The sequence below is a fragment of the Musca domestica genome, unplaced genomic scaffold (assembly GCF_030504385.1).
Source record: "Musca domestica strain aabys unplaced genomic scaffold, Musca_domestica.polishedcontigs.V.1.1 18, whole genome shotgun sequence".
Lineage (NCBI taxonomy): Eukaryota > Metazoa > Arthropoda > Insecta > Diptera > Muscidae > Musca > Musca domestica.
Window position 1 is genome coordinate 7,903,260 of NW_026712238.1, and position 26,713 is coordinate 7,929,972.

Genomic DNA, 26,713 nt, shown 5'->3' on the forward strand with positions numbered 1-26,713 from the left:
CTACCCGGTTTCGTTTTCTTGTAGGTGATTTTCTGCCCCAGTGCTCCCGGCGTTTGCGCGCTGGATACGACGTTCCGCCGTTGTCAATGTGATTATTTAATTACAACACAAAGTTGCCGCTGCCACGATCTGACACCGAAATTAGACAATATTCTGTTGAGAGTGCAACAAATGATTCGTTGGCATATGACAAGGATTGTAGTTTCAGACAGTTTTTTTTTTGGTGGGAGCTCAAGGGGGAAATACATGGAGTTTTTAAATAATACATATGTTTTATTTATATATTTGTGTATGTGTGATTGGGCGCCATTCCCCAAACTACGCCCATGTTCCAACTCAGACATCTTGTTCATGCATATATTTCCATTGGCCTATTCCAACACGCCCAGCCATTGTTTCCAGCCAATTATTTCTATTGTTAGCTAATAGACAAGAGAGCAAAAGTTCATCTTGGCCAACAGTAGTTAGCAATCGACACCGATTTGTATCGGAAGCAGCAATTATGAAATTGGTAAACGTTTTTCATTTTTTTTTTTTTAAAGTCATATGGTAATATTTAATTGACACTAAAATGGAATGAGATAAACTGGCAGCAAGAAAAAGAGCTGCAAAATGCCTTGCAATATCCTCTAAAAAAATATTGTTCAGCGATGGGAAAAAGCAGAACTCTGGGGGAAAACTATTTTTAGTAGAAGACGACTAGCACTAGGGGCCTCTATAAAAAAGGAGGTAAAGACCCATTATTCGCCTGCTAAAGAGAAGACGTCTTCTATACATAGAAGGCCTATCCTACATATGGAAAACCTCTTCTATAGATAGAAGACCTCTTCTATAGATAGAAGACCTTTTCTATAGATAGAAGACTTCTTCTATAGATAGAACACCTCTTCTATAGACGGAAGACCTCTTCTTTAGATGGAAGACCTATTCTATACATAGAAGACCTCTTCTATAGATAGAAGACCTCTTCTACAGATAGAAGATCTCTTCTATAGATAGAAGATCTCTTCTATAGATAGAAGACCTCTTCTATAGATAGAAGAACTCTTTTATAGATAAAAGACCTCTTCTATAGATAGAAGACCTCTTCTATAGATAGAAGACCTCTTCTATAGATAGAAGACCTCTTCTATAGATAGAAGACCTCTTCTATAGATAGAAGACCTCTTCTATAGATAGAAGACCTCTTCTATAGATAGAAGACCTCTTCTATAGATAGAAGGTCTCTTCTATACATAGAAGACCTCTTCTACACATAGAAGACCTCTTCTATAGATAGAAGACCTCTTCTATAGATAGAAGACCTCTTCTATAGATAGAAGACCTCTTCTATAGATAGAAGACCTCTTCTATAGATAGAAGACCTCTTCCATAGATAGAAGACCTCTTCTATAGATAGAAGATGACCTCATCTATACATAGAAGATGACCTCATCTATACATAGAAGATGACCTCTTCTATACATAGAAGATGACCTCTTCTATACATAGAAGATGACCTCTTCTATACATAGAAGATGACCTCTTCTATACATAGAAGATGACCTCTTCTATACATAGAAGATCTCCTGTCGTTCTTCCATTCATCGCTCTTCTATAGATAGAAGACCGCCTGTCGCTCTTCGATACATAGAAGACCTCCTATCGCTCTTCGGTACATAGAAGACCTCCTATCGCTCTTCGATACATAGAAGACCTCCTATCGCTCTTCGATACATAGAAGATCCCCTCTTAGTCTTCGTTTCATTAAGGTCTTCATGTTAGTTTTTTGTCTTCCGAGGGCATTTTTTGTTCTTCTTCTCATGTTTTCTCTTCGCCTCCATTTACCCCTCTCTCTCCCTCCCTCTCTCTCTATGCATATATCTCTCTCTTTCACTTTCACCTTATCTCTCTTTTGTACCCAGAAAACTCTCACATCATACCTCTTCGTCATAAAACAACCTTTTTGAGCTGTAAAAGCATTCTCCTAGAAAAAAATGCGAGTTACTCTCTTTGTATTAAACGAATAATAATTGTTTTTCAATCTTGAAACACAAATTAGATATTCAACTCATTATTCCAATATAAAACCCATTTCCCTGATTAATTCCAAAACTTCTTGCCTTCATTGGATGTAAAAATAAAAAATAGGGTGCAGTTGATTTTTAGTCAATGAAATCTCTCGTATTTTAGGTAGGGCTATTTAAGGAAATGAGTTGAATTGCTTTGAAAACGTTTTGCATAATAATAGAGATACCTACCTATACAATCTTCTTTAGTTTATGCAAACTGTTCAGGTTTTCAGTTAACATTTTATTTCCTCGAAATGTCCATAGAATAACAATTTGAATTTAAATCTGATCTGAAAGAAGTTTAACGACAATACATATAAATGGGTGTATATGTGTGTGTTTCTCTCAAAAAAATTCCCATGTGCTAAAATTCTCACACTCCATGTGTGGTTTATTTTTAATTCAGCAATTTTTTCCAAGCTTTGTTTAATTATATTTGACAAATAGCCATTGCACAAAAACCAAATCTTTCTAAATCCCCCCTTCATTAAATATTCTCTTTGTAAGCCACACACACACGGGTTTCTTTCAAACGCTTGCTTTTTTTGTTATAGAGTCTGTATATATATTTTTTCAATATTATTATTTATTACTATCTGTTTGTTGTTGTTGGTTTTGCTTTATTAAATAATCACCACACATTATGTTTTTACAAACAGTTGATCAAAATTTAACATTCATGGAATTGAGAGCAACCAGTTTTTTTCCACAAAAATTTTACGTCGAACAACCACTTGGGAGTGGGAAAGGAAAAATTGCATTCGTGTGATTAGGGGAAAGGGGAAAGAGGAGGGGTGAGTGTTTTATGGGTCTTTATGTCATTGAGTAAATGTGTGTCAAACGGGTTGGCCGCCGACCACTTTGTGTGATAGGCGAAAGAAAGACAAACTAGAGTAACTAAAAATATCCTATTGAGTCATAGCTGAGATTTATGGTTGACAGGAATTTTGGATTTCCCATTATTTTTTCGTTTGGATGGATTTTTTATTTTATAATTTTTTTAATTTTTATTTTATTTTTTTTATTTATTTTTTTGTTTTATTTTATTTTTTTAAAAAAGTTAAAGAAAAAAATTATATGGTGATATTTTAAGAGCTATATTTTTTTTCACTTGAAATCCATGATTCGGTTAAATTATAGATCAAACTGAAGGTGTTTGACTGTGAAACAAAACACGAAATGTGTGTGAGCTGTTAAAACCAGTGTTGCCAAAAGGAAAATAGATAAAAAATCACCCTTTATGTATGACTTTGGTTAAAGCGCACATCTATCCTGCACTCCATCAGCGAACCTCATTACAAATTTCAGAATTCTAGCCCTGTACTTTTTAGTACATTTAGTACCCTTTTAGTACGAACGAATTTTTAAAAACCCATCCCCCGCTAACATTGGCCCACGTGGTAAAGCCGTTTCGGCTGGACGTTGATTAATCAGTCAGTCACTTAGTCATCACACTATGCTCCGTCTCAGCGCACTTTTGCCTTTTCCTTTCCGGCAATGGCATCGATTCATGCACATCCAAGCTCTGAAAAATCTGTCAATAGTCTTTGTTCCGATTGTGTTGCATTTTACTAAAGGAAAACTGATCATTCGTTGATCTGCCGTCTTATATTAGAATTACTGGGTTATTGGCAGGTACTGGATCTGCATAGACAATTTTTTGACACAGGCTGTAGTACCTTTTTCGAACTTTCATTTTGAAATTTTAAGCAATTCCGTTGAACAATGTCGCCAAAATCTACGGAATATAGGGAGATACAGTTATATGGAAGCTAAATGGGACCTATATATCCCATTTTCAATGCCGAAAGTCCTGCAGACAAACCACACATTTGAGTAAAATTTTATCAACTGACTTCATTTCGTTCGGAACCTAGAGTAATTTCCACAGATGGACAGACAGACGGACATCGTTAAATCTACATAGAATGCTGATAAAGAATATATACAGGGTGAGATAAAAAAACTGCAACAAAGTCAAAGGCCATAATTTTATTTATTTTTTTTTTTAATCTATTGAATGAAAGTAAAAAATTTCGGAAATAGCATCAAATGTTAGAATAAGTTTAGATATGTTCGAATTGGTCACCAATGGCACGAATTATGGCCTTAAACGGCCAATGAAACCGTTACACACTGCCCAAATGTTGCTCTGCGATATTTTGGCCCATTCCCGGCGAAGCGCTTGCTTGAGGTGATCGATACTTTTGTATTTTTTAGTACCAGCCTTGCTATCCAAAATACTCCAGACACAAATGGCCAAAGGATTGGTATCCGGAGATTTTGATGGCCATTGTGCGCTGGAAATGAAACGAGGAACCTCATCGTGTAACCATTCTTGGGTGGCGCGTGCTGAGTGCGATGGTGCTCTGAGTCCAGTTGGAATGTCCAAGGTCTGCGGCCAAAATGTTTGCCTGCCCAAGGCTTTAATACACCCTCCAGAATATTTTCGCGAAAATATTCGGCATTTATTCTGATGCCACGGTTGATTAATACGAACGAAGAGCGACCATCGGCTGTTACGGCGGCCCACACCATCACTATGGCCGGCGCTTGAGTTCTGGTGGCCAACCGAAGGTGCACACCTCCAGCTGACCTCTTTAGCAAGTAAACACGATCATTTTGTTTGTTTACAAACTGCTGGACAAAGAATGTTTTCTGATCGGAGAAAACAAAATTCGACAGTTCACCAACTTCGGCCAAGCGAAGCATCTTTTTAGCTCTTTTTAGTCTATTTTATTCCGATTGCGGTGTAAGTTCTTGTACTTTTTGGAATTTCAATGGCTTGACCCCGAGCTCATTTTTCAATATTTGCCGAATGGAATATTGCGTTCAATGTTCAGCTCACGAGCCATTTTCAGCCACTGCGACGAGGGTTTTGATCAAGTCGCTTCTTTACATTTCGAACCATTTCCACTGATGTTGCTGTTTTTTTGCGTCCTCTTCCTTGACGACGTCAGGCTACGTTACCAGTATCACGGTAACGAGCGATGGTACGACGGGACACAAAAAATTTATTCACATTTAAATGCTGAAGTGCTCTAAGGATAGGACAAGTGGTTTTCCAGTCAAATATAAAGAAATCACACTATCACGCTTGAATTCCATCACGAATAACTTTTTTTTCTGGAAAATTCTCACCAAAATGCTTTTGTACGCTTGTAAACCACATAATGAGCTGTCACTGAAATAATTTTAACAGCTGTCGGACGAGTGGCTTAGAAATGACAGCAGTCTGAAGTTGGTTGCAGTTTTTTCATCTCACCCTGTATTTAAGACTTTGGTTCAAGCATACACCTCTTACAAGCTCTCTATAGAAGGCTGATAGAATAAAAATGCCTCTACTCAAAAATGACATAAATTTTCAAATTATTTTAAGTTTGAAAACATTAGACTTTTGGTTCAATATACACTCCTTAAAACCCCTAACTCTCTCTCTCTCTCTGTCTATCTCTCTTGCTTTTCTCTCTGTCTATCCTTCTTGCTTTTCGTGAGAAATATTTAAATCACATACCTCAAACACAAAAAATAAATGATTTAATTACACATCTCGACGATATTCACCTCCTCTCACATTTGAACTTTGTTTGGTCAAAGTTCATTAAATTGAGTGCAATTGCAATTCACATAATAATTAAAAATCTCCATAAAATTCATAGAATTTTGTGTTTTTTTCTTCATAATCCATACTGCATTAATAATTTGATAATGGTATAAAATCTACAAATTATCTTTAATTAAACATAATTGCAAACAATTTTCGATAATTACAATGCCAGCCATGCAACTAAATCATGAATGTAACAAGTTGGCCAGTTCTTTTTTTATGGGATTCTGGTCGAAACAAAAAAAACAATTAAAAATTTGTCTTAGACAGTCAAAGTTGTGATGCCAAACGTATGAATGGTCCAATAATTAACGCATCAGCCATGGAGAATTTCGACACAAACAAAAATTAAATTTTTTATGAATATAAAAAATACTCAAAAAAAAAATTTTTTTTGAGAAATTGCAATGAAATATTCCTCGAAATATTTTTTGGTGGTTAAATAGCCCCACCATAATTTAGTATTATGATTTTTTGTGTGCTTTTCTTGGCTTCGTAATATTTATTACATGGCTAGACATACTTGTTTTTGGGGGAATTTTTTTTCCAGCCACACAGTAGTGCACAAATGTATATCTTTATACTCATGTTTGTTACTTTCTTGAAGAAAAACGCGTGAGCGTATCCACCACCACCTCTAAATGTGTTTGGTTTTTTTATGGTCTAAAAACCATTTTGCTTTATTATATAATTATCATACGAAAAAAAATTATGAACAAATAAAATAAATGAGAAATTAGACAGCCACAAGCTCTTCCAACAAAGTATGCAATGAAAATTGAAAATAAAATGAATTAAATTAAAGAGTAAGGAAATGAAAAATTTTATAAAGAAAAAAATATTTCATAGTTAATAGAACAAGAACCCATTCGGCATACTAGAGCTTTTTGTTGCATTTCGCAGAAGAGTTTTTGTAAAATCTGAAAATACATTATTTGAATGTTTTTTTGTGGTTCCATGGGTCAATATTTGGGAATATGAAAGAAAAATTTTAAAAATTGTAAAGCTTCGATGGTGGTCAAACTAAGTTTCGTTTTTCCAGCTCTATATCTTCCTCCAAATACCTAAATTTAATAAAATTTGATATCCAGCTCTATTCCTTCCACAAATATCATATTTAATACCATTTGGTACTTTTCGTACTTTTTTAAGTACGTCTTTCCAAAACTACCTCTTTATGTCAAATATCAACATGTCAAATTTCCACCTCTATATAGTATAGCTCTTACAACCCTATTTCTTCTACTTAATTCTTATACAAAATGTCAAGATTATACATCTATCCGTTTATATAACACAAAATGGTTCCAAATTTAGTAATTTTAAGTACACTTAAAGTGCGAATTTTTAAAAATGTAGGCATCTATCCAACACCCCATCAGCGACCCTCATTAAAAATTTCAGAAATATAGCTCTATCCGTTTGCCTAATAGGGAGGTTTTGATTTTGTTATACCTTTTATTATCCTTCTAGTACAAATTTTCGAAATCCGGGCCGTATCTCACCAACATTGAGCCACATGCAAAATTTCATGATTTTAGCTTCAGCCATTTTGCCTTGGCATTGTCACTCATATATATATATATACAGATAAAGACCTTATAGCAGCACGACCTTATTTTTGCATTTTCAAAATTTTGAGTCCCCACCGAACTTGCTTTAGCTTTGCCTAGGAAATTTTTTCAATATTGACATTGGTCCCATAACTTATATAAAATGGTCACCGATTTTTTAACAATTCCTCGCAACATACAATGTTATTTCACAATACCCTTCTCGTACCTTCCACATGTACGGTCAAAATGGTGAAATTATCTATTCGTATCAAACTTAGTTCGGGTGCTAAACTAGCCTATAACGCCCAACTCCGTTATCACACCCACAAAGGCTCAAAATTTCAAATAATCGTCACTCTCATAAAATGAGTAATGATTCTACTTTGAGTTTGGGAATGGTTCTACTCCTTGCTGTACCTCTCAGGCAAAGTGTCCAATTTTTTAACAATAATAGCTTTTATAAAATGTGAAAAAATCCAGATCTGAATCATAATTTATAATAAAATTGATATGGAGCTTCTCTCATGGGATATAGGGATTCACACCTTCTAGTAACTCCTCCATAAGTGATAGAAATTTCCGAATAATTATGAATTATATTAAAGACGAAAATGCGGTCTACGTTTTGGTACAAAATTAGAAAACATTTTATATTTTTGGTACAAATTTGATCTGGATCGAAAATGGCCTCCCTTTGATACATTCTTTCAATATTTATACCCTGAGATTTGTGGACCCACATGTATGTGACGAAGTCAATGTCATGAGGCTCGTCTACAATTCACTCATTGATGTATTTTTCGGTCAAATTATAATTCCCCGCCTGAAGCCAAAATAATCTACTACTCTTTCCACTTTTGCAGATTTTTACTTAAAATTCATTTTAAAAAATTTGGGTAATTTAAGAAAATGGTAGCATTTTTGTCAGAGAAAATTTTGTAGCTCCTGATTGTTTGAAATGTTTATATTGAAGGGATTGCCACAATTTTTAATATTTTTACCATTATTCCTTTCAATTACTTTTAGGAGCAAATAAGTTCTCTCAGAGCTAATTTCATTTTTCTCTCTTCTACGATAAGATATTCAACCATGTAAACTTCTCAACTTTCACAACTTTCTTTAACTTTTTTCGTAGGACATTGTAATTTAATTTCTACAATGCCCTTTGTTTTTAGACCTGTAGCCTCAAAGGCTAAATATCGATATTGTCAAGTTTGTATGGTCCTTGCCTAAATAACTGGTATACACATATGTTTTCATAGTATATTTTAAAGCGGTACGAAGCCATTTCCAAAATGAACAGTTTGAAGCAGATTTGCTTCGAAACTGGTACATCAATAAAGACGAACTAGATTTTAAGTTTTTGTCTTTGTATACACCCACATCCATCTCTCTGGTTTTGTATGCAACATGTTAGAATGTAGATCACTGAATGAGTAATTTCTTTCAATTTATTTTCCTAAGTTTCTATTTTTTTAAGGAGCAAAATTGTCGTCTAGAACACAGATAGTTAATAACATAATAGTTATGTTTTTTATAACTTAAATCGAAATAGAAGATGCATTTTTTTCGGCAAAAGAATTACATCTTTGTAATACATTCTTACAACTAAGAGTATGTCTACATAAGTTATTGTAACAAACAAATTATGGTAACTCATAGATAAATGGTATTTTCCAGAACCGCAACAATACAATTTTTCTCTGTATGATATTGTAAAAAATTGCACAAATAGTAGATACTTTCAGGTTTTAGAACAGAGCAAAAAATGCAACGAATGGCTTCAATTTTCCATAATTTTCATTAATATTTAAATTTTAAATGAAAGTTAATTGATGCCGACACTTTATATAATTATAGCAAATGTTAAATTTAAAATCCACTAATTAAACGAATAATCCAACTTATTATGTGAATTTGTAGTCATAGCTGGTGCCTCCCCTTTTTTGGCTTCTAAACATTTATCAATCAAATCGATTTCATGCGATTATAAACACTGCAATCGATTTTTGTTGTAGTTATTAAAATAAGCGGCCTTAACCGCGATTAATTTGTTAAACCAACTAAAGAAGAGAGAGGGTTCTTTATAAAAACTAAAAAAAAAACTACTGAGAAAAGAAACGACAGAAAACACAAGAAAACCTCCTAAACAACAACCACTAACAGAACAACATTCCAAAAAAAGTAGAGCTTTTAAAGGTATTATTTATAAACTAATCTTAGGGCACTTGGCAACTCCGATAAAATAACACAGAGTAACAAAGAAGTGAGAGAGGGAGAGAGGGAGAGAGAGAGACACAAGACAAGATACTATGCAATAAATTTAGTTATTAACATAAATTCATTGCATTTGTTAAGAAAACCATTTAATAATAATGTCTAGCAAGTACGTGTTTCCATTTGAAAATGATCTTACACCAACAATAAAAACAACAACAACGAAAACATTAAACTTTGTAATGATTGTAAATTGCATCGTAGAAACATTTGCTATTATTTGCTGCCATGTTGTTAATGTGGACGTCTTTAATGATTTATGATCAGTTCAAATGTTGATATTTTTATGTTCAAAGATTTTCGATTCGTTATTTTTTAATGGCCATTGTTTGCTATACACAATTTTTTTATTGGAATGTAATTTTTCTATTAGTATGTCACCCAGTTGTGATGTCCGACCGACATCCATGGGCTTATGACCTGAATTTTATTTTTGAAAGTAAAGATGTTTATTATGAAGCTGTTTTCAGCATAAAGGGCTAAAACGAACTGACCAAGGCGAGAAAGGAACACAACTAGAATGATGATCTCATTCAGGTATGGATATATATTCAATTTTCTATCCGGCTCGAAGTAATAATGAGAAGAGAATTCAACCCGTACTCTCGGTTGTCAATTAAAATTATGTTTCTTAAGTACTACTAAAACTAATATAACTTAACCTAATCGCAGCCACAGGATTATTCTTATCTGTTCTAATATTGAATGGAGAATATTGCAGGGTGACTTGTCCTACAATTCAAGTGGTCTTGCATACCCACTGAGCGCATAAATATATGTGTGTATCTGGGTTATAAACTTCACTGAATTGTACAAATGCTGTATTATATGGCAGCTAAATAATTTATAATTTTGGAATATTTATTTTTAATTGTTAGATTTTTCCAGCGCCTCGCCCGCACTCAAAAGTATGTACAAAATATTTTGTACACTAGCTGCCTTCAATAAAAGTTAATGCATGCTTGATATTTGAAATATGAGATCTAGTTCAACGTTTGGAGAAGAAGACAATCATTCCAATTAAAAAATATTGAAATTTCATTCGAAAATCCTCACGAACCTAAGCTTGATATATGTGAGATTTCCTTCTCGATATGCAAATTCGGATTCCTGTCCACAAATTTGGGGAGGTACAAAAGGGAGGCATTTTTGTAAAATTTAGCATCTCTAATGCGCTTAGCATCAGTGTCATTGCTTGCATTGGATTATGATTCGACTTTTCATCATCCTCGACATTAATAGCACTCTGCCTCAGAAGTTTTGATTTATTGGCTTCTGCCGATGTAAGTTATAATTTTGAGTAATTTATGGCTAAGAAAATTCCTGAGACGATTTTGTTACGTTGCCGAGTGTTTTGCAAAAATTACAACTGCAGTAATTCCATTTTAATCCACAACTTCATTTAATCATCCTTTTTTATATAACTGCCACCGAAAATAAATTATAATCCCGTAATGTATGAAATCAAAAGATAAAATCTCAAAGTGAAAGTATTTTTATATTTTTGTTGTTTTGCAATTATTTTTTGGTAATTCATTTCGTTGTTAAATAGGACACAAACCCTAAATAATCACCATAACGAAAACAATGATGAATTGTGCCATGATGTAATAATTCATTTTACAAACACTCTTTTTATTTGGATAAATGTTTCGAATTTTGTTTAACATTAACATTCGATGGGATGCTGTGGGAAGTCATGAAAGGGGTAAACCGACAGAAGATTACATAATTTCATGTGGAAGTGTGCTTGTTTGTGCAAAACTCCAAAAGAAAAAAATATTTACACCTACATTATATGAGCATTGTTAAATTGAAAACACTTAAAATAACAAGGGACTGCGATTTATTAGGTGCCACAATGTAAACGTACGTGAGTGACATTGATGGAACATGGGAGATTTTATAACAAAACTTTACCCAAGACCCATTCACAGTGTAGGATGTAGATTCAATTCTCAATCCGGCTCGAGGGACTAAATGTAAAAAATGAGAAGACTTACACTACCGTTTCGTTAGGGTATAGAAATAATTCTATGTGGCTCGAAGGACCAAATGTAAAATTGAGAATCAATTCTGGTTTTATTTCACAATTTTTAAATCTAAATAGCTACTCACACTAATCTAATCTAGCCTACTTCGATCCTAATAATGTTTCTTATCAGTGCATACAGAAGGTTTTTTCCCTTCCATCATTTCGATCCTCCTCAATTTCCAGCTGGCTCAGATCACCATTCTTTGACTTGCTTGGAATGATGGTCTCTTTTACGTCGTCGTCTGTCACAGTGAGATTATTATAAATTTTTGATGTTTTTAATATTCTCTTAATATTGTTATTAACTCAAAAACTACCAATCCAAGCATTTCCACCACAAGTACTTTAATTCTCAACACATTTTTTCTCCCTCCCTCTCAAAATAATTAAATAATTCCAACGAAAAAAAAATTGTTACTGTAATTAACAATTAATTAACACCTCATCATGTGAATGAACCTAAGCGACGCCTTCACTAATAACTCTTGAGCCATTGTATATCAGAGTAAATGTTCATTTGTCATCGCACTACATAGCTGCATGCTGACTATCTGACTGGCATCAGACAGCACGAGCCAAACTGACACGAGAGTTACTCCCACGATTCTAAACAATAATAACAACAATTGCCATTGTTCGCAGACCAAAAAAAAAAAAAACAAAAAACGGAAAGATCAAATGTTAAACAACAACGGCAAAAATAAATCATGGAGTAGAGTAGTCAACATGAAATCTTAATGATTGTTGAGCATCCAACAACACACTCTCTCACACAATGTTTGGCGCCCTCTCTATTTGAGTTTTAATGGTTAAGCCATTTTACACTAAGGCCTCGTTTTTTGGTTCTCAGCAGTTTTTTTATACAAAAAACATTGAATAGCCAAAAAATAATATACACAAATGTGGAGTTCAGTTCTTAATGCAAAATAATAGATAAAAATTAAAAATAATTCGGAATTTCAAATAAACAAGCACTTGATAATGTTAGGAAAAAATCAACGAAACGTCGAGCAAAAATGAAATAAAATCTTATTTTAATTTCAAAATATTCTGAACAAAAAAGCCCGATAAAAACCTGTCATAAAAAATTAACAATTATCTAAAGAAGAAACAATACTCGGAGCTTATTTTCACGATTCCAACCCCAGAAAAATTTACCAGACTCCGACTAAAAAACCCTGGTTCCAAATGAATTAATGGTGTTGTTTTATAGTCTTTTAAAGGTTTTGATGAAAATATATATATAAATGGGAATAAACACACAGCTCATCTGGCAAACGTAAGGATCTTAGATAGAGAAAAAAAGCTACTAATACAACAAAATGTATCGAAATTTATAAAAACAAAAGAAATTAAAGATAATACTAATATAACATTTGTGTGCAGAGTTATTACTTTGGTTAAAACGGCTTTCTTAGTGTTTTCCGCGGGTTCTGCATTGGGCGCCAATGAAACGGCTTTGTTTCGCAAATTCTACATCAACAAAGACGAACGAGGCTCAAAGTATTTTTTTTTTTTTTTTGTTAGCGTCTACAGCAATCTTATCTGGTGGTTACAATGCAACATGTTAGAATGGAGATCGCTGTATGAGTGATTTATTTCAATTTATTCTTTCTTAGCTTCTATATTTGAGAAATGAAACTGTCGTCTAGAACACAGTTATTTAATAACGCAATAGCTGAGTTATTTATAATAGATATAACATAAATCGAATTCAAGTTTGCGTTATTTAGTAACAGAGTTGCATCATTGTGATTAAATATTAACACTAAGGGTATGTTTACATTAATTATTGCAACGGAAAAATGAAAATGCAACGGCTTGCTTATGATCTTATTGATATATTTGGACTTTCATTTTATTTTCAACACTAATACACATTTCGATGTAATTTGCCATGCTACCATCATGTTGAGTATCTTACAGTACGTTTTTCGTATAAGTGGGTTAACCCACTGGATTCGGATTAAAATTGTCATATTCATTACTTAAACCTAAAAATAAATCCTCTTAAAGTAGGTTAACCTTGCAAAAACTTCTAACATTAGAGTTAAACAATCTGATTATTTCCTAATCCTCAAGGTGGAACTAGTCCCTTCGCTTCTTTTAGTTCTGTTGTTCCTTTTAGCTGTCGTTCTATTTTTGCTTTCAGATCGCTCAATCTTCCCTTTTTCTTAAATCCTTAGTCTACTCTTTTAACGTGTAACAAGTGAAAACCATTTCCACATATTTTCATTGGTTCTTATTAAGAATGAAATGAACTTGAAACTGGAATAACTAAAGGAATTACATCTCTGAATATAGTTCCAATCTTTCCTTTTTGAGAATAATTTCTTTGAACTAATTCGTTTTGAAATTACACCACGGTACTACGATGCTCTGTTTCAGAACTCCACGAATGTAAAACTTTTGTCTACGATAACCGATTTTTTTCTTTATGATATGACAACTAGCCGATTTGATAGTAGGTATTCACTTAAAGGAACAAGTGAACCAATTACTATTAATATATAATAATAAATGGTCTGTTTCAGAACCTGCAATAATCTACTAGTTTCGCAATTGTCTCCGTTGTAATAAAGGGAAAATCGGTTATTTTAGTAAAAGCTTTAACATTCTTGCAGATTATCCATTAACTTTCCATCCATCCGTTTAACTTTCTTTCAAATTTCTTATTTAGCTTCGAGCGAGTTTTCTATCTAGTTTCTCTACTCAATTTATACAAAAAAAATTCTGACTATTACGGATTGATGAGAGAAATTGCTTTTGAGAAGTAATTTTCCCCAAAAAAATATTGGTATTTTATTTGAAATTATTTAAAAATGAAAGCAAATTGTAAAATGAGGCCTAAGTGTACTTCATGGCCATTGTTGTGAACATAGTGCTTTACTGTTACAAATGTAAATCCAATGTTTTACAAACACAATAAATAGTACGGTTACATTGTTAACACTTTTCCTAGGAGGCTTTTTGTATTGTCTATCACCTGACAACAACAATTACTTGTGCAAATAGCCAAAAGTGAAAATTACATGTAATTGTTACTCGCTTCATGTTAAAGTAATATATTGAATAGGGAAGGAAATCGTTGCACTGTAAATTGAGGAGAGTTTCTGTTTTGCTGAAGACTTCGGGTGACAACGATAATGGTAGAAATTTTGTGCAATAAGGAAATAAAGACAAGATGGATGGAGAGGTGTTAGTTTTATAGACACAAGCTGAGTTTAAAAACAAATAACGATTTTCAAACTGAAAATTGAAACTTTTTAATACTCAATATGTCAGAACTTTTTTAATTTGTGGTTTTGAGGGTGTTCAATTTATTATAGAAAATGATTCATAGTTTAACTATGCCAGCATATAAACATTAATTAAGAAATTACAATTCCAAACAAATACTAATGACGCCAATCAATAAAATACTCAATTAAAAAACCTAAACGTTTGTCTGGAGCATTGAAACAAATCACACGTTACCCTGACTTCATGGGCATATTAATTTTCAAGACAATTGTAATAAGTTTTTTTTTTTTTTTTTTATAAAAATGTGGAGAATATTTAAGTAGGGGTTATTGTTATTAAAAATGAGTATGGAAATTTTTTAAGTGAAATAATTTTAACTGAAGCACTTGATTGGCTACACAGGAACATTAACTCAAATAATTATAAAAAATGTTATGACAGAGTAAAACAGATCCTAAGAAGTATAAAACTTTGACCTCTCGGTCATTTTTATTCATCTGCAATAAATCATAAAGTAAAGCCGAACTCTGAACTCTCGGTATCATTATTAATGGGTCAACAATAATATATAATTCATTTAATATTTCAAATGGGGGAAAATAATAATGAATAGTTCAAGGAACTATTGGTAATTAATGTGTTGAACTTCTCCAGAACTTTTGACAAATGAACTAAAAAATATAACCCTAATCTAAAAAGGCAAATAGAAGATTCGTGGGAAATTGTGAACTTTCACAACTGGTAAATGTCGAAAATATAAGACTAAAAAAGTCAAACGACAAAAATTTGTGGGGACAGTGGCTTTTAGAACTACCAAACAAATTTGGGCGCCATTATGTTCTGTGGAAACCTTTGCCAAACTTCAAACTTTATCATTACGGCTAAGGCGATTTACAATAGAAATCAAAATTTGGCGTCGTATAAATTGAACAAAATGTTCAGTTCCTACTGGATTGAAGGAAAGATACGCTTACGTTCTAGCTGGCGGCTTTATTGAGATTTAAACTTATTCTACTTACACACGACACATGTTAACTTAATACTAAGAGGACGACGGTACGAGACACAAAAGATTTATTCACATTTCAATGCTTGAGTGCTCTAACGAAAGCCATAACGAATAACTTTTTTTCTGGAAAATTCTCCCCAAATTGCTTTTGTATGCTTGTAAACAATATAATGAGCTGTCACTGGAATAAATTTTGACAGTTGTCGGACGAGTGGTTTAGAAATGACAGCAGTCTGAAGTTGGTCGCAGTTTTTTTGTTTTGACATTACAAGACATTTGACATTACCATGGTTTCCTCTACTGAATATTTACTTTGAATTTGTTCAGTTTGGAACTAGTTCATAGGTTCCATATACAAAGTTGTGTAGGTCTTTAGTTCATTATCAATATTTAATTACGAAATCCATATTAATTTTCATTTCTCTCTTTTTTTAGGAATTGGATGTTCTAACACTGGGTTCCAATGACCAAGAACAACTCATTGCAGAACGTAATAAGCGAACAATTGGTTTACTACGTGAACTGTTTCCCGATTTAACTAAGGTAAGCGAGTAACCATACTAGACTAGACCACCACAACAAAAAAAGTAACCACATTAGCATAGAAAAGCATTGTGACATTACTAAAACCCAAAAAAAATCTAGATATGCGCATTTGCAATAGTAGTTGGTAAGATAGAGCACACCATTAAATCTTTAGGTTAACATCATAAACTACAAAAAAATTAGTTTAGCTACATTGAAAAACTTAATAAAAAAAATGCACAGCACTAATTGATTGATTAGGGTGCGTTATGCGATTGACACATGTCAAATGAGTCGTGTAGCTGTCAAAAAAAAAGACTGTGTAAAAATGGCGTTTAAATCATACGCTTAATATTATTGCCAGCTAATCAACCAGGAAATAGATCGCTACGTCAATAGATTGTTAGTACAAGTGGGTCCCAGCATACTGGGTACCGCCTTGAATCCCAGCCTTAGTGCCCCACCCTCACCCATAGGCGACGATGATGTTGTAGAGCCGGCAATAAATGTGACCACACCAGCAAATTTAACTGAATACGAACCCGATGAAGAATTTGAGTCACTGAGAACGAATACAGGCACACAAAAAGGAATTGGAGATAAAAATTAAAATCAACACAGAAAAAAATTAAAAGAAGAAGTAAAATTACAAAAAAAAAAAATGATTGGCATCACTCTTTTAAAAATGAACAAATTAATTCCTCGAATTGGCAATCCTAGCTTTATTGTGATTGGCAACTCAACATATCATGCGTATATGAAATTAAATTGGGCAGCACTTTTTTCTTTAGAAGGTAAACAGCTGCTGGCAAAAAAAGTATTGTAACTAATTGGTTCAAATGGTATTGTTTTCCAAAGACATCAAAAGAACTGTCACAAAAAATGACAATTAAAAATGGCAATGCCAAACCAAAATCAAAATACACTCCCACACATAATGGCACTTTAGTACTAAATTATAATTGGCCCAGTTGGCAAAGGGGGGAAAAATCCCCTGAAAATCCCCCAACAGAAACAAAACGGGATCAATTGGTATTTAGTTCATAGACACCAAGCAATTCACTTTGAATTGTTAACACACAAACAAGACCACCTTACATTTTGCATGTTATTGCCGAACCCCTCCTTTTAAGTATTCACAAACAAAACATTTAACATTTAAAAATTGAAATCAACGGATCAAGTAAATTGGCCATTTCATTTGTGAAAACACGGTCATCTGAAGTAGTTTTTGGAAAAAAAATTTGAATTTGTTTAAATTTGATAAAAACCCAAATTTCCTTCCTTTTGCAAAAAAAATGTTCCTTTGTTGTGTTTGCATAGACAATAGATGATATTGTAAATCGTATTATTGCCCAAGTGATAAGAGTTGCAGGTCCAGATGTATTGCGTGCCGTATTGGGCAATCGTAATTCGACGCCACGTACCAATATCGATGCCGATTTCGATGATGATGACGACGAAGATGAGGAGGATGTGGGTTCGAATAATTCCATTGATAATGAAAGTAAATCTACCACGGAGGCGAGCAACACCGCTAATGGTAATGGTGGTGATGCTGATAATACCCGGGTGAAAATCGATTTACCCACATTTCCACCCCAGACCAGTGCTGATTCAAGCAATGTGAGTTCCAGAAATTCCGAGACAAGTTTCTCAATATCCTCTACAACAACTACAACCACAACGACTAGCAGTCCAACTACTCCTTCCTCTACCACAACTACCACCACCACTCCCGCCACAACAACCTCAACTACCACTGAACCTCCTCCAACTACTACCACAACAACAACTGAAATTCCAACCACCACCACTACCACTTCAACCACTCCCTCAAGTCCCATTTACATTGTGCCCCAAAGAACAACCCGAGATAATCCGCCAACCACTACTTCCTCAATTCCACAAATCTCCACCCCAACCTTACCCACCACACCAGAAACCTCCACATTTCCCACACAACGTCCAAATCCTCCAATTTCCGATATAATTTTAACAAATTCCCTTAACAATTTCCCCACAACAACATCAAATGTTGATTTATTGCCCAGTCCAGGTAATGCCAATAATGGCAACCCTGCCAGTGGCAATAGTTTACAATTGATGGAAATTATCGATAATTTAAATCGTTTATTAAATAGTACCAATTATTTTATTGCCAGTAGAGATAATTTATCGTCTTCATCATCGCCGAACAACAACAACACAACAGGATTTACGCCTACAACCCAAACATCAACAACAACTTCAGTTCCAACAACACCCAAAATTACCAAACTATTACCCGTCGATAGTAATGTCATCAACTAATCGAACGAATCCAACTGTAGATTTGATATCATCGCTCCACGATATGTACATCCCCATATATTTTTATAGAAAATACAACTCTGTTTTAGTATCAGCTGTAGTTTGAAACATAATCGACGCTCTGCGAAAAAAGAGTAAACAAAGCACATCATCATTTGGAAATCTCAACTGCACCCATAGGATTGATTCATCACCACTTCATAACCGAAAAAAACAAATCGATAGCACATTTAGTTTTTGTCTCTCACTCTCTCTCTCTTTCGCAAAAGAAATTTTGAGAGTATTTTCATTTGTTTTTCGGCATTTTATATATACTTAAGCTCCGTTCTCCAGAACCTGCAAAGAATGTAAACAATACGATAACCGATTTTTCCTTTATGATATCGAAAGAAATTGCAATTTTTGCAGTTTCTGGAACAGAGCATATCTTATTCATAGTTGTATTTCATCGTTTGTAGTTCCTTATAAATATAAATTTTTTTTCACTTGATTAAAATTACCAAAAGCTTCAGGTCAATGAAGAAAGGGGCTTAAATCATTTCCAACACAATCGCTCAAACGATATTAACGTTTTCAAATATTATTGGGTTTAGAGTATCATTAGGATTTCTTTTGACTTATACCCACATATTTAAAGTCAAAATGAAGCTTGGCGATGCTCCAAATCGTAATATTGCTAATGTGTATAGCGTTTTTAGATATAATCCCTCACGACGAAGGAAAAAACACATTGAAGCTGCTTGTCTAAAACGCCTAGTTTAGACTAATTTGTTAAAAAATTTAAATCAGATGAAAAATTCTTTGCAAAACACACTCATCGGCCTACAAAGGCCAAAACAGAATGAACGCGTTGTGCATTTTATCATTTCACGTTTTATTGTTAAAATTTAAATCGCTCGTTCATCGGTTCTCTATTGTTGTCAATATATCGATAACGCAAAACGCTCAAACGCATCTATTTTGTTTGCCATATGATATTTTGCGTGTTGCCACATAATTTGATTTTTAGCAGCTTCTTTGTGTATATGTTCTAAAGCTGAAGACACATAATTCTCATGGCAACTCTTACACCATTGCTTGGCACCACATCTGTAATGGGATGCTCTAAAAAAACGACAAAAATCTGTGACTTAAAAACGCAAAATTTTCATGCAAAACATAATCGGTTTCTATGAATAGGTCCATGGCAGAAGAATAGAATCCGTGAATAGGTCCGTGGCATTGACACAGCTGCTGGGGCAATGAACTGTCAAACCAAAATTTTTGAATGAAAAATTATTTAAATTTGTAAAAATTGTTGAAAAATGCATATCATAACAAGCCTTGATTGGTGTCGTATAAGAAAACATATAAAAATCTAGTTATTTTTGTCAAAACATATAAAAATCTAGTTATTTTTGTCAAAACATATTAAATTTTGACATAATAATGTTCCCCAGCGTTGATGCATCTACCTGTATTCTTCTACCAAGGGCCTTAGCGAGTACTTCATTAGCATCGCTAACTTATCGGCAATTTTTCTTAATCAACGAAATTAGAATTGAAAAATTGTGCTAATCTATAAAACTGTTAATTAGTTAAAGAATCCCTGCTAAAATAGTAAAGAACTGTGAGAGCCGCATTTTAATTAGGTCGCACTTCTTCTTTATTCTTATACATAAAATGCTGCCACGCAATGGTGCCAATGCGTTTTGCAATTAAAGCTCTTCATTGACTTGGAACACCAATGTCTGTAATTTAGTAATTGTTTATATCGGTAGTTTTAGCTGGGTAACAATATTTATAAATCATATTCATTTTAACAAATAATTTGATAGATAATACGAAAGGCATGAGACTTTTCTAAATTTTTAGCTGAAACCAAACATTAATCTATATAATTAAGAAAAATTTTGCAAACAACCAACTCTCAAAATCGACAGTTAGTCTTCGATGCTGGATTTGTTTTAATGGATAAATTTGTAAGGTTAGTTAACAAAGTAGATATAACGGCAAGATTCGTACAACTCCTTTCAGATGAACCAGTTCATTATCAGTGAACCAGTTTCATTATCAGTGAACTAGTTCCTCTGTGAACTACATAACTCTGATATACAAGCTCCTTTTATTATTGATACACAGAACAACTGAATTGTTTTTCATTTCGTTTTAGTTCATAGTTTCATCTTTCAAATTAAGGGGATGGAACCAGTTTGAACTAGTTCCTCTGTGAACTGCAAAGAACTTCTGTTCTCGGGTCGCCTTTCTTAATATTACACAGAGCAACTAAGTTCTCTGTTTCCCTTTTTTTAGTTCATAGTTTCAACTTTTAAATTAAGAGTAATGAACCAGTTTTTATTAAGGGAACTAGTTCACCTGTGAACTGTACAGAACAACTGAATGGTTTTTTTTTAAGTTCATAGTTTGATCATCCTAATTGACAGAAATTAACCAGTTTCTCTCAGGTGACTCTGGGTAATGTAAATACAATTTGGATTTTCTTTTATCTTCCAAATTAGGAGGATTGAGCCAGTTTCTTTCAAGTGAACTAGTTCTTCTATGCGAACTAGTTACTAGCGCAAAATTATTCGTGACGCAAAACAACTGAGCTCTCCTTTTTTCCTTTTTTGTTTATAGTTTCAACTTTCAAATTCAATGAACTAGTTCCCCTGTGAACTGCAGTTCACACTGTGTATCCACTCTCTTCCTCTAACACTGAATGGGAACTAGTTCCCTAATATTATCTGGAGTAGGAGAAGTAAAGATCAAGAACTCGATAACTTGAGAGCGAGATAAAGTTGAACAGTCCCTATCAATGGATAGCTTCTTTCAAAAAGTTACTGAACCGGGATATTTAATTTTTATGATAATTGGTGCCCAATAAGGGGCTCATAATAAGACCCTTACAAAATAATCCGCCTGATGATATCAGGTTTAAAAATTGTGTCTTATTATACAATAATTTTGCAGCTATTTAAAATTTAAATGGCGCTCAATTATGCAAAAATATATATTTCTATTTTTTTTAATTGCAAATAAATATTTTATCTAATTTAAAAAGATTAAACTGCGTAGGTTAGTACATTGAAGGGAAAAAATGTTTTTGCATAAAGAGGCAAGAAGAATAGACATAAATATATTCATTTTTCTCTTGTCTTGGTCGGAAATTCAGTTCTGTCTGCTTGCAATTGTTTTTTTTTTTTTTATTACCCCGCGTTTGTAAAGCTCTATCGTTCATCGCTTAGCCTCGTCACACAAATAGCGCGACAAAAAGGTTCCTCACCCAAAAAATAAACTCATCCACCTAATCAGCTCTATCTCCTCTTCCTTTCTAATTGGTATACCAACATAAAAATTCATTACAAAATCCTTCTTTTTTTCTTTTGTTAATTTTTTCCACCCAAAAAAAAACTGAAACCTATTTACCCCGCCACAACAACAACAAACAAACATTAAAATTTCTTAACTATCCCCGTCCCAACACCATCCACCTATGCAAACCTAAACGTTGCTGTTGTAGCAAATCGATGCCCAGGCCAATATGATTATTTCGAAAATTTTGCGCACCTTGGGCCCCACCATTTTGCGTACCGCTGTCCAGGGTAATACCGCCAATCGTGCTCGTGCCAATTTCGATGCTGATTTTGATGATGACGATGACAATAGCTCATCGGGCGCCACTCGTGTCCAAGTTGAATTGGAGACATTCGAGCCAGAAGATGAAGACAACGAAGTTGTTAGCAGTTCAGATTCGAGCAGTACCACCACGACAACAGCATCCACCACAACTTCATAAGAAAATGTGAAGAGCTACAAATGTGAGTTGGAAAACTGGAGAACATTTTGCTACAACAACAACAACAAAAATTATGTGGAGAAAGAGAATTGGTTTTAATTGACAAAATATTTTTTTTTCAAATTATTTTCAAACAGAACTCCAGAAACGCGAAATTTATAAGCAAATAAGAATTCCCACCCACCACAAAAAAATTGGCAAATACAACAACACCAGCTATTCCTCGAATCATCGAAAATAAAAATAAAATTCATAAAACAAATATTCATTTCAAAACATTTCCTACTTTTATTTCACTCTCTCTTATATTTCCGTTATCTAACACTAACTTCCGCTAACTTGACCGTCTGTTAGGTGCCGCACCTGTATCTAGGCCTTGTCTTCTCTAGGCTATTCTTTTCGACATTTATTAACAATTTCGATTAACATATTATTGTATAATTAATATATATTTTTTTTAGTTAAATTTTTAGACTTTAGCATAGAACTTTTTTGTTTTGAATCGAAAGCAAAATACTCCATATTGATTGATCATGATTTCTCATGCTTTTTGTTTTTCTTTTTTCTCTTTCTTTCATGCGCATACCACATTCCAAAAAAATCTCTCAAACCGACTTGTGAAAAATAATCCAAAATAAAAAAAATAAATCATCTCTAAAAAATCCAAAAAAAAAAACACAAAAAATGTATACAAAATACATCATTATGCACGTGCATTCATAAAATGTAAATGTAATGAAAATTGTGTTCGAAACTAACCTCAAAAAAAAAAAACAAATCCCAAACACTCTCTACAAAAAAAACCAAACACAAAACATTCCCCAAAAAATGCACGGCATGGAACATTTTTTATATGTCTGGTAACACCATCATTGTCATTTATCTCTCCTAATATCCTCTCCCGCTCCTACTCCTCTCCCCTTTAAACAAATCCCATTTCATTTCTATCCCACCTCTCTATGCTATCCTATCTATTTCTCTCTCTCTATCTATCACTCTCTCTCTCCTATCCAAAACTTTTTACTAACACCTCCCAAAAAATAAAAATAAAAAACAACAACAAAACAAAATGCATGTCAAAACACACATGTGGCAACCCTGTTGAATGTTTAACAACCACACTATATGGCAACACCATACAAAATAAACACCAAATATTCGCTACATGTTTCAACGTTGCATGATGATGTTCTCTTGTTGCACCCGCCCGGAAACCTTGTGACCCCATGACAAAATTATGCCCCTTCCCCTCTTTTCCGTTATCCTGCACGTTGCCTCTCTCTCGCTCGCTCTCTCCCTTCCTTCCAACAAAAAAATTCAATTTTAAAAGAATGGTGCCACTGATACACAAATCGATTTATCGGCCATTAATAAACAATTGGAAGAGACCATTCGTGTTGCCCGTCAAGTCAAAGAAGCCGAGGCTGCTGCTGCCGCCGCTGCTGTTTTCCAAAACGCCGAACAGAAACAACCAGCTCAATTGCCCATACCATCCGGATCACAACCCAAATTGGAGGAAACCATTCAGCTCAGTTTCAACAATGAATTGACCAGCAACGACAAGTCCAAATCGATCAGCAATGAATTGCAATTGAGCGAATCCAAGTCGCCGGCCATTGATGAATTGTCCCTGGACTCCAACGAGGACACAGCCGATTTGGATGACAGAAACAAGAGGTAAGTTTTCAGATTTTCCAATTTAAAAAAAAACACATATAAACCATTTTCATATTCTCAACCTCAAAACATTTGAAATAATCCATTTTTACATCCATACCTAGCATTGAAGATAATTTGGCCACAAAATTTTAACCCTAAACGAATTATTTTTCTTTTCAAAAAAAAAAAACTTTTTGCTTACATTTTTTGGGTAACAACAAACAAAAAAAACTTGAATTCTCATCCCTAACCACACACTCCACCCAACTCTTGATGATGTTGTTGCAAATTTCTCATGTCTAGCAATATTTTCAAAAGGTTCTTGCAGTTTGGCGGTGCCGGTTTGGCTGGTGGAGCCAGCTCTGGCTCTAGCTCGGGTTCAGCTGGTGGTGCCGGCGGTGCTGGTTCCGGTAACTTCCTCTTCGATATTGTCAGAGTAAGTATTAGTGAAATTGTGATATTAGTTATCAAGAACAAAGGATCTGCTATACAAAATTCAGGAAGCGCCATCTGTTGATGTTGGGCTATTTAAATATTAGTTACATTTTTCAATTATCAAGAACAATGAATGCAGGGAACGCCATCAATTGATATTGGGCAAAAATTAGAAATCTGAAAATAATCATCTTAGCATTCTCTAGGGCATTGTAATTTATCAATTTAAAATAGTCGCAAATTATGGACGCTGTGAAGACGTCACTGCTATATATATCATGTATTGGGACTGGAGAAAAGCAATTCCTCTTCAAATTATGTGAGACTGTCGTTTTTCTAAACCTTCTTTAAAATCTGAATACCGCACGATCTATTCTTCTTGTGCTACCATCTACAGGACGGGTTTAAACATGTACGTGAACATTTTGCGCTATTACAGACGCCTTGAAGTATTAAAGGCCACAATTTGTAACAAATATAGCCAGAATTTCCTTTGATTTTATTTTGAAATGGCAAAGAACGCTCTAATTTAAAAGAATCGGATTTCAAAATATTATTGGTATTATACAAACATTCTACTGAACGCCATCTATACCTCAAAGCTATAACGTTGTTCCAGACCTAATTATGGACGCTAGGAAGACGTCGCTTTAAGATATCATGCTATTGAGTGGGAAAAGGGCAATTTCACTCTCATTCATTCTCATTCTGAGTTGGTCCCTACTGAAACTTTCTATATTTTTGAAATCCGAATAACTTCCAAACCATGCTTATTGTGCTGCCATCTACAGGACAGGGTTCGTTTGTAAAGAGTTTGATATATTTAACAGCATTGACTCATAAAAGGCCACAATTTGTTACAAATTTAGATGAAATTTTTGTTGTTTCCTTAAAAAAAAAATAGCTAAAACGCTCTAAAGAACAATTTCAGTTGAAGTATAGATGGCGCTACCAAGCACAACTAATACACATCTCATCGTCCACTCAACATTTAAACAAAATTTACTATTGAGCCTAAATCTTTGAGGGATAGGATTTCCCATTCTTATTTTAGGAGGACGTAGTAAAGAGGAAGGGAAATTATTTAATTTCGGATTGTTTAGCTCTCAATGATTGCTGAAATTATCATCAAAGTGTGAGGCATTGAAAAAATGCATTTTCATGTGGCATTTTAATCTGCACTGGTCTGTGGAAAATTCAACCCTCAGAAACATCGGTGGTTCTTTAATTTTTTGTCGAATTCTTCAAAACTTTGTTCTAGATGAGTTTGCTATAACTTTCGTATGTGTAATAAAGAACGCCATCTATATTTCATTTATATGAATTCCCTATGATGGAGATTATAGTGCTTTAAATCAAGGGACAATTAATTTTGATAGAGCTTTGAAGAAAATAATCTTCTTTCTATGTTTGTATCAGATCCGATTTTTTGATAATTTTCATGTTTTTTTTTACTAATTCTCATACAAAATGCTATAATATACAATGTCAGAGTGAAGTATAGGTAGCGTCAGTTCACCAAACACCATATTTGTTTGATTTAGACACTTTGGTGTAGAAATTCATCATAATCCTCTGATGACTCAAAGACGTAGGACGACAAAGACTTTGTACAACACTATGGAAGTCATAAATGAAGAATTGTGCCTAGTTTAAGTATAGTAGCGTCTTTCATCAATATTGTTTGCAAAATCAATACTCTTCCGTGCAGGTTATTTTTCTCCGATAATTCATAAATCTTACATTCTCAGATTACTCAAAAAAAAATATACAAATTTTTCAGTTTCATTTTATTATGAATAAAAATGTCTGGTTGAAGTATAGATGGCGTCATTTTACCAAGAGCATTAAAAACAATATTTTCTTGCAAGGCAACAAAGTTCATAAATCTTTCCTTCTAAGATTACTCAAAGGAATAAAATGATACAGATTATAAAAAGTTGCTTGCAGTTGAATTTTGCTATAGACAAAAGATAAAAAAAACAATGTCAGATTGAAGTATAGATGGCGTAATTTCACAAAGCAAAAATTGATGAAAATTGCTTGTGAAGAAATTTTATTAAAGATTGAAGATTTTATTAAAGAAAGATTGGAAAAAATGTATACTATAGTTCCATTTTACTTGGAGTCAAGAATGAAGCACAACGTCAGGTTGAAGTATAGATGGCGTAATTTCACCGAGCATAATATATTAAATATTATTTACGAAATTCATACTCTTCGGTTTC

The 26,713-nt window shown here is 33.7% G+C and overlaps 2 protein-coding genes across 4 annotated transcripts in view; one reads left to right on the forward strand and one right to left on the reverse strand.

The window, feature by feature from the left end:
• LOC101900727 (uncharacterized) overlaps positions 1-26,713 on the reverse strand; it is a 211,836-nt gene that overhangs the window by 166,946 nt on the left and 18,177 nt on the right. The window lies entirely within an intron of this gene.
• The window catches only part of LOC101900632 (mucin-5AC), a 51,006-nt gene that overhangs the window by 21,943 nt on the left and 2,350 nt on the right, over positions 1-26,713 (forward strand). The window contains exons 3-5 of one of the 3 annotated variants that reach the window (XM_059120896.1): positions 16,214-16,321; positions 23,722-24,068; positions 24,354-24,486. In XM_059120896.1, the coding sequence (XP_058976879.1) occupies positions 16,214-16,321; positions 23,722-24,068; positions 24,354-24,486 (588 nt within the window). Of the gene's footprint in view, positions 1-16,213; positions 16,322-17,626; positions 22,255-23,721; positions 24,069-24,353; positions 24,487-26,713 lie in introns of those variants that run through there. The other 2 variants (XM_059120897.1, XM_059120895.1) reach the window with 2 other exon arrangements.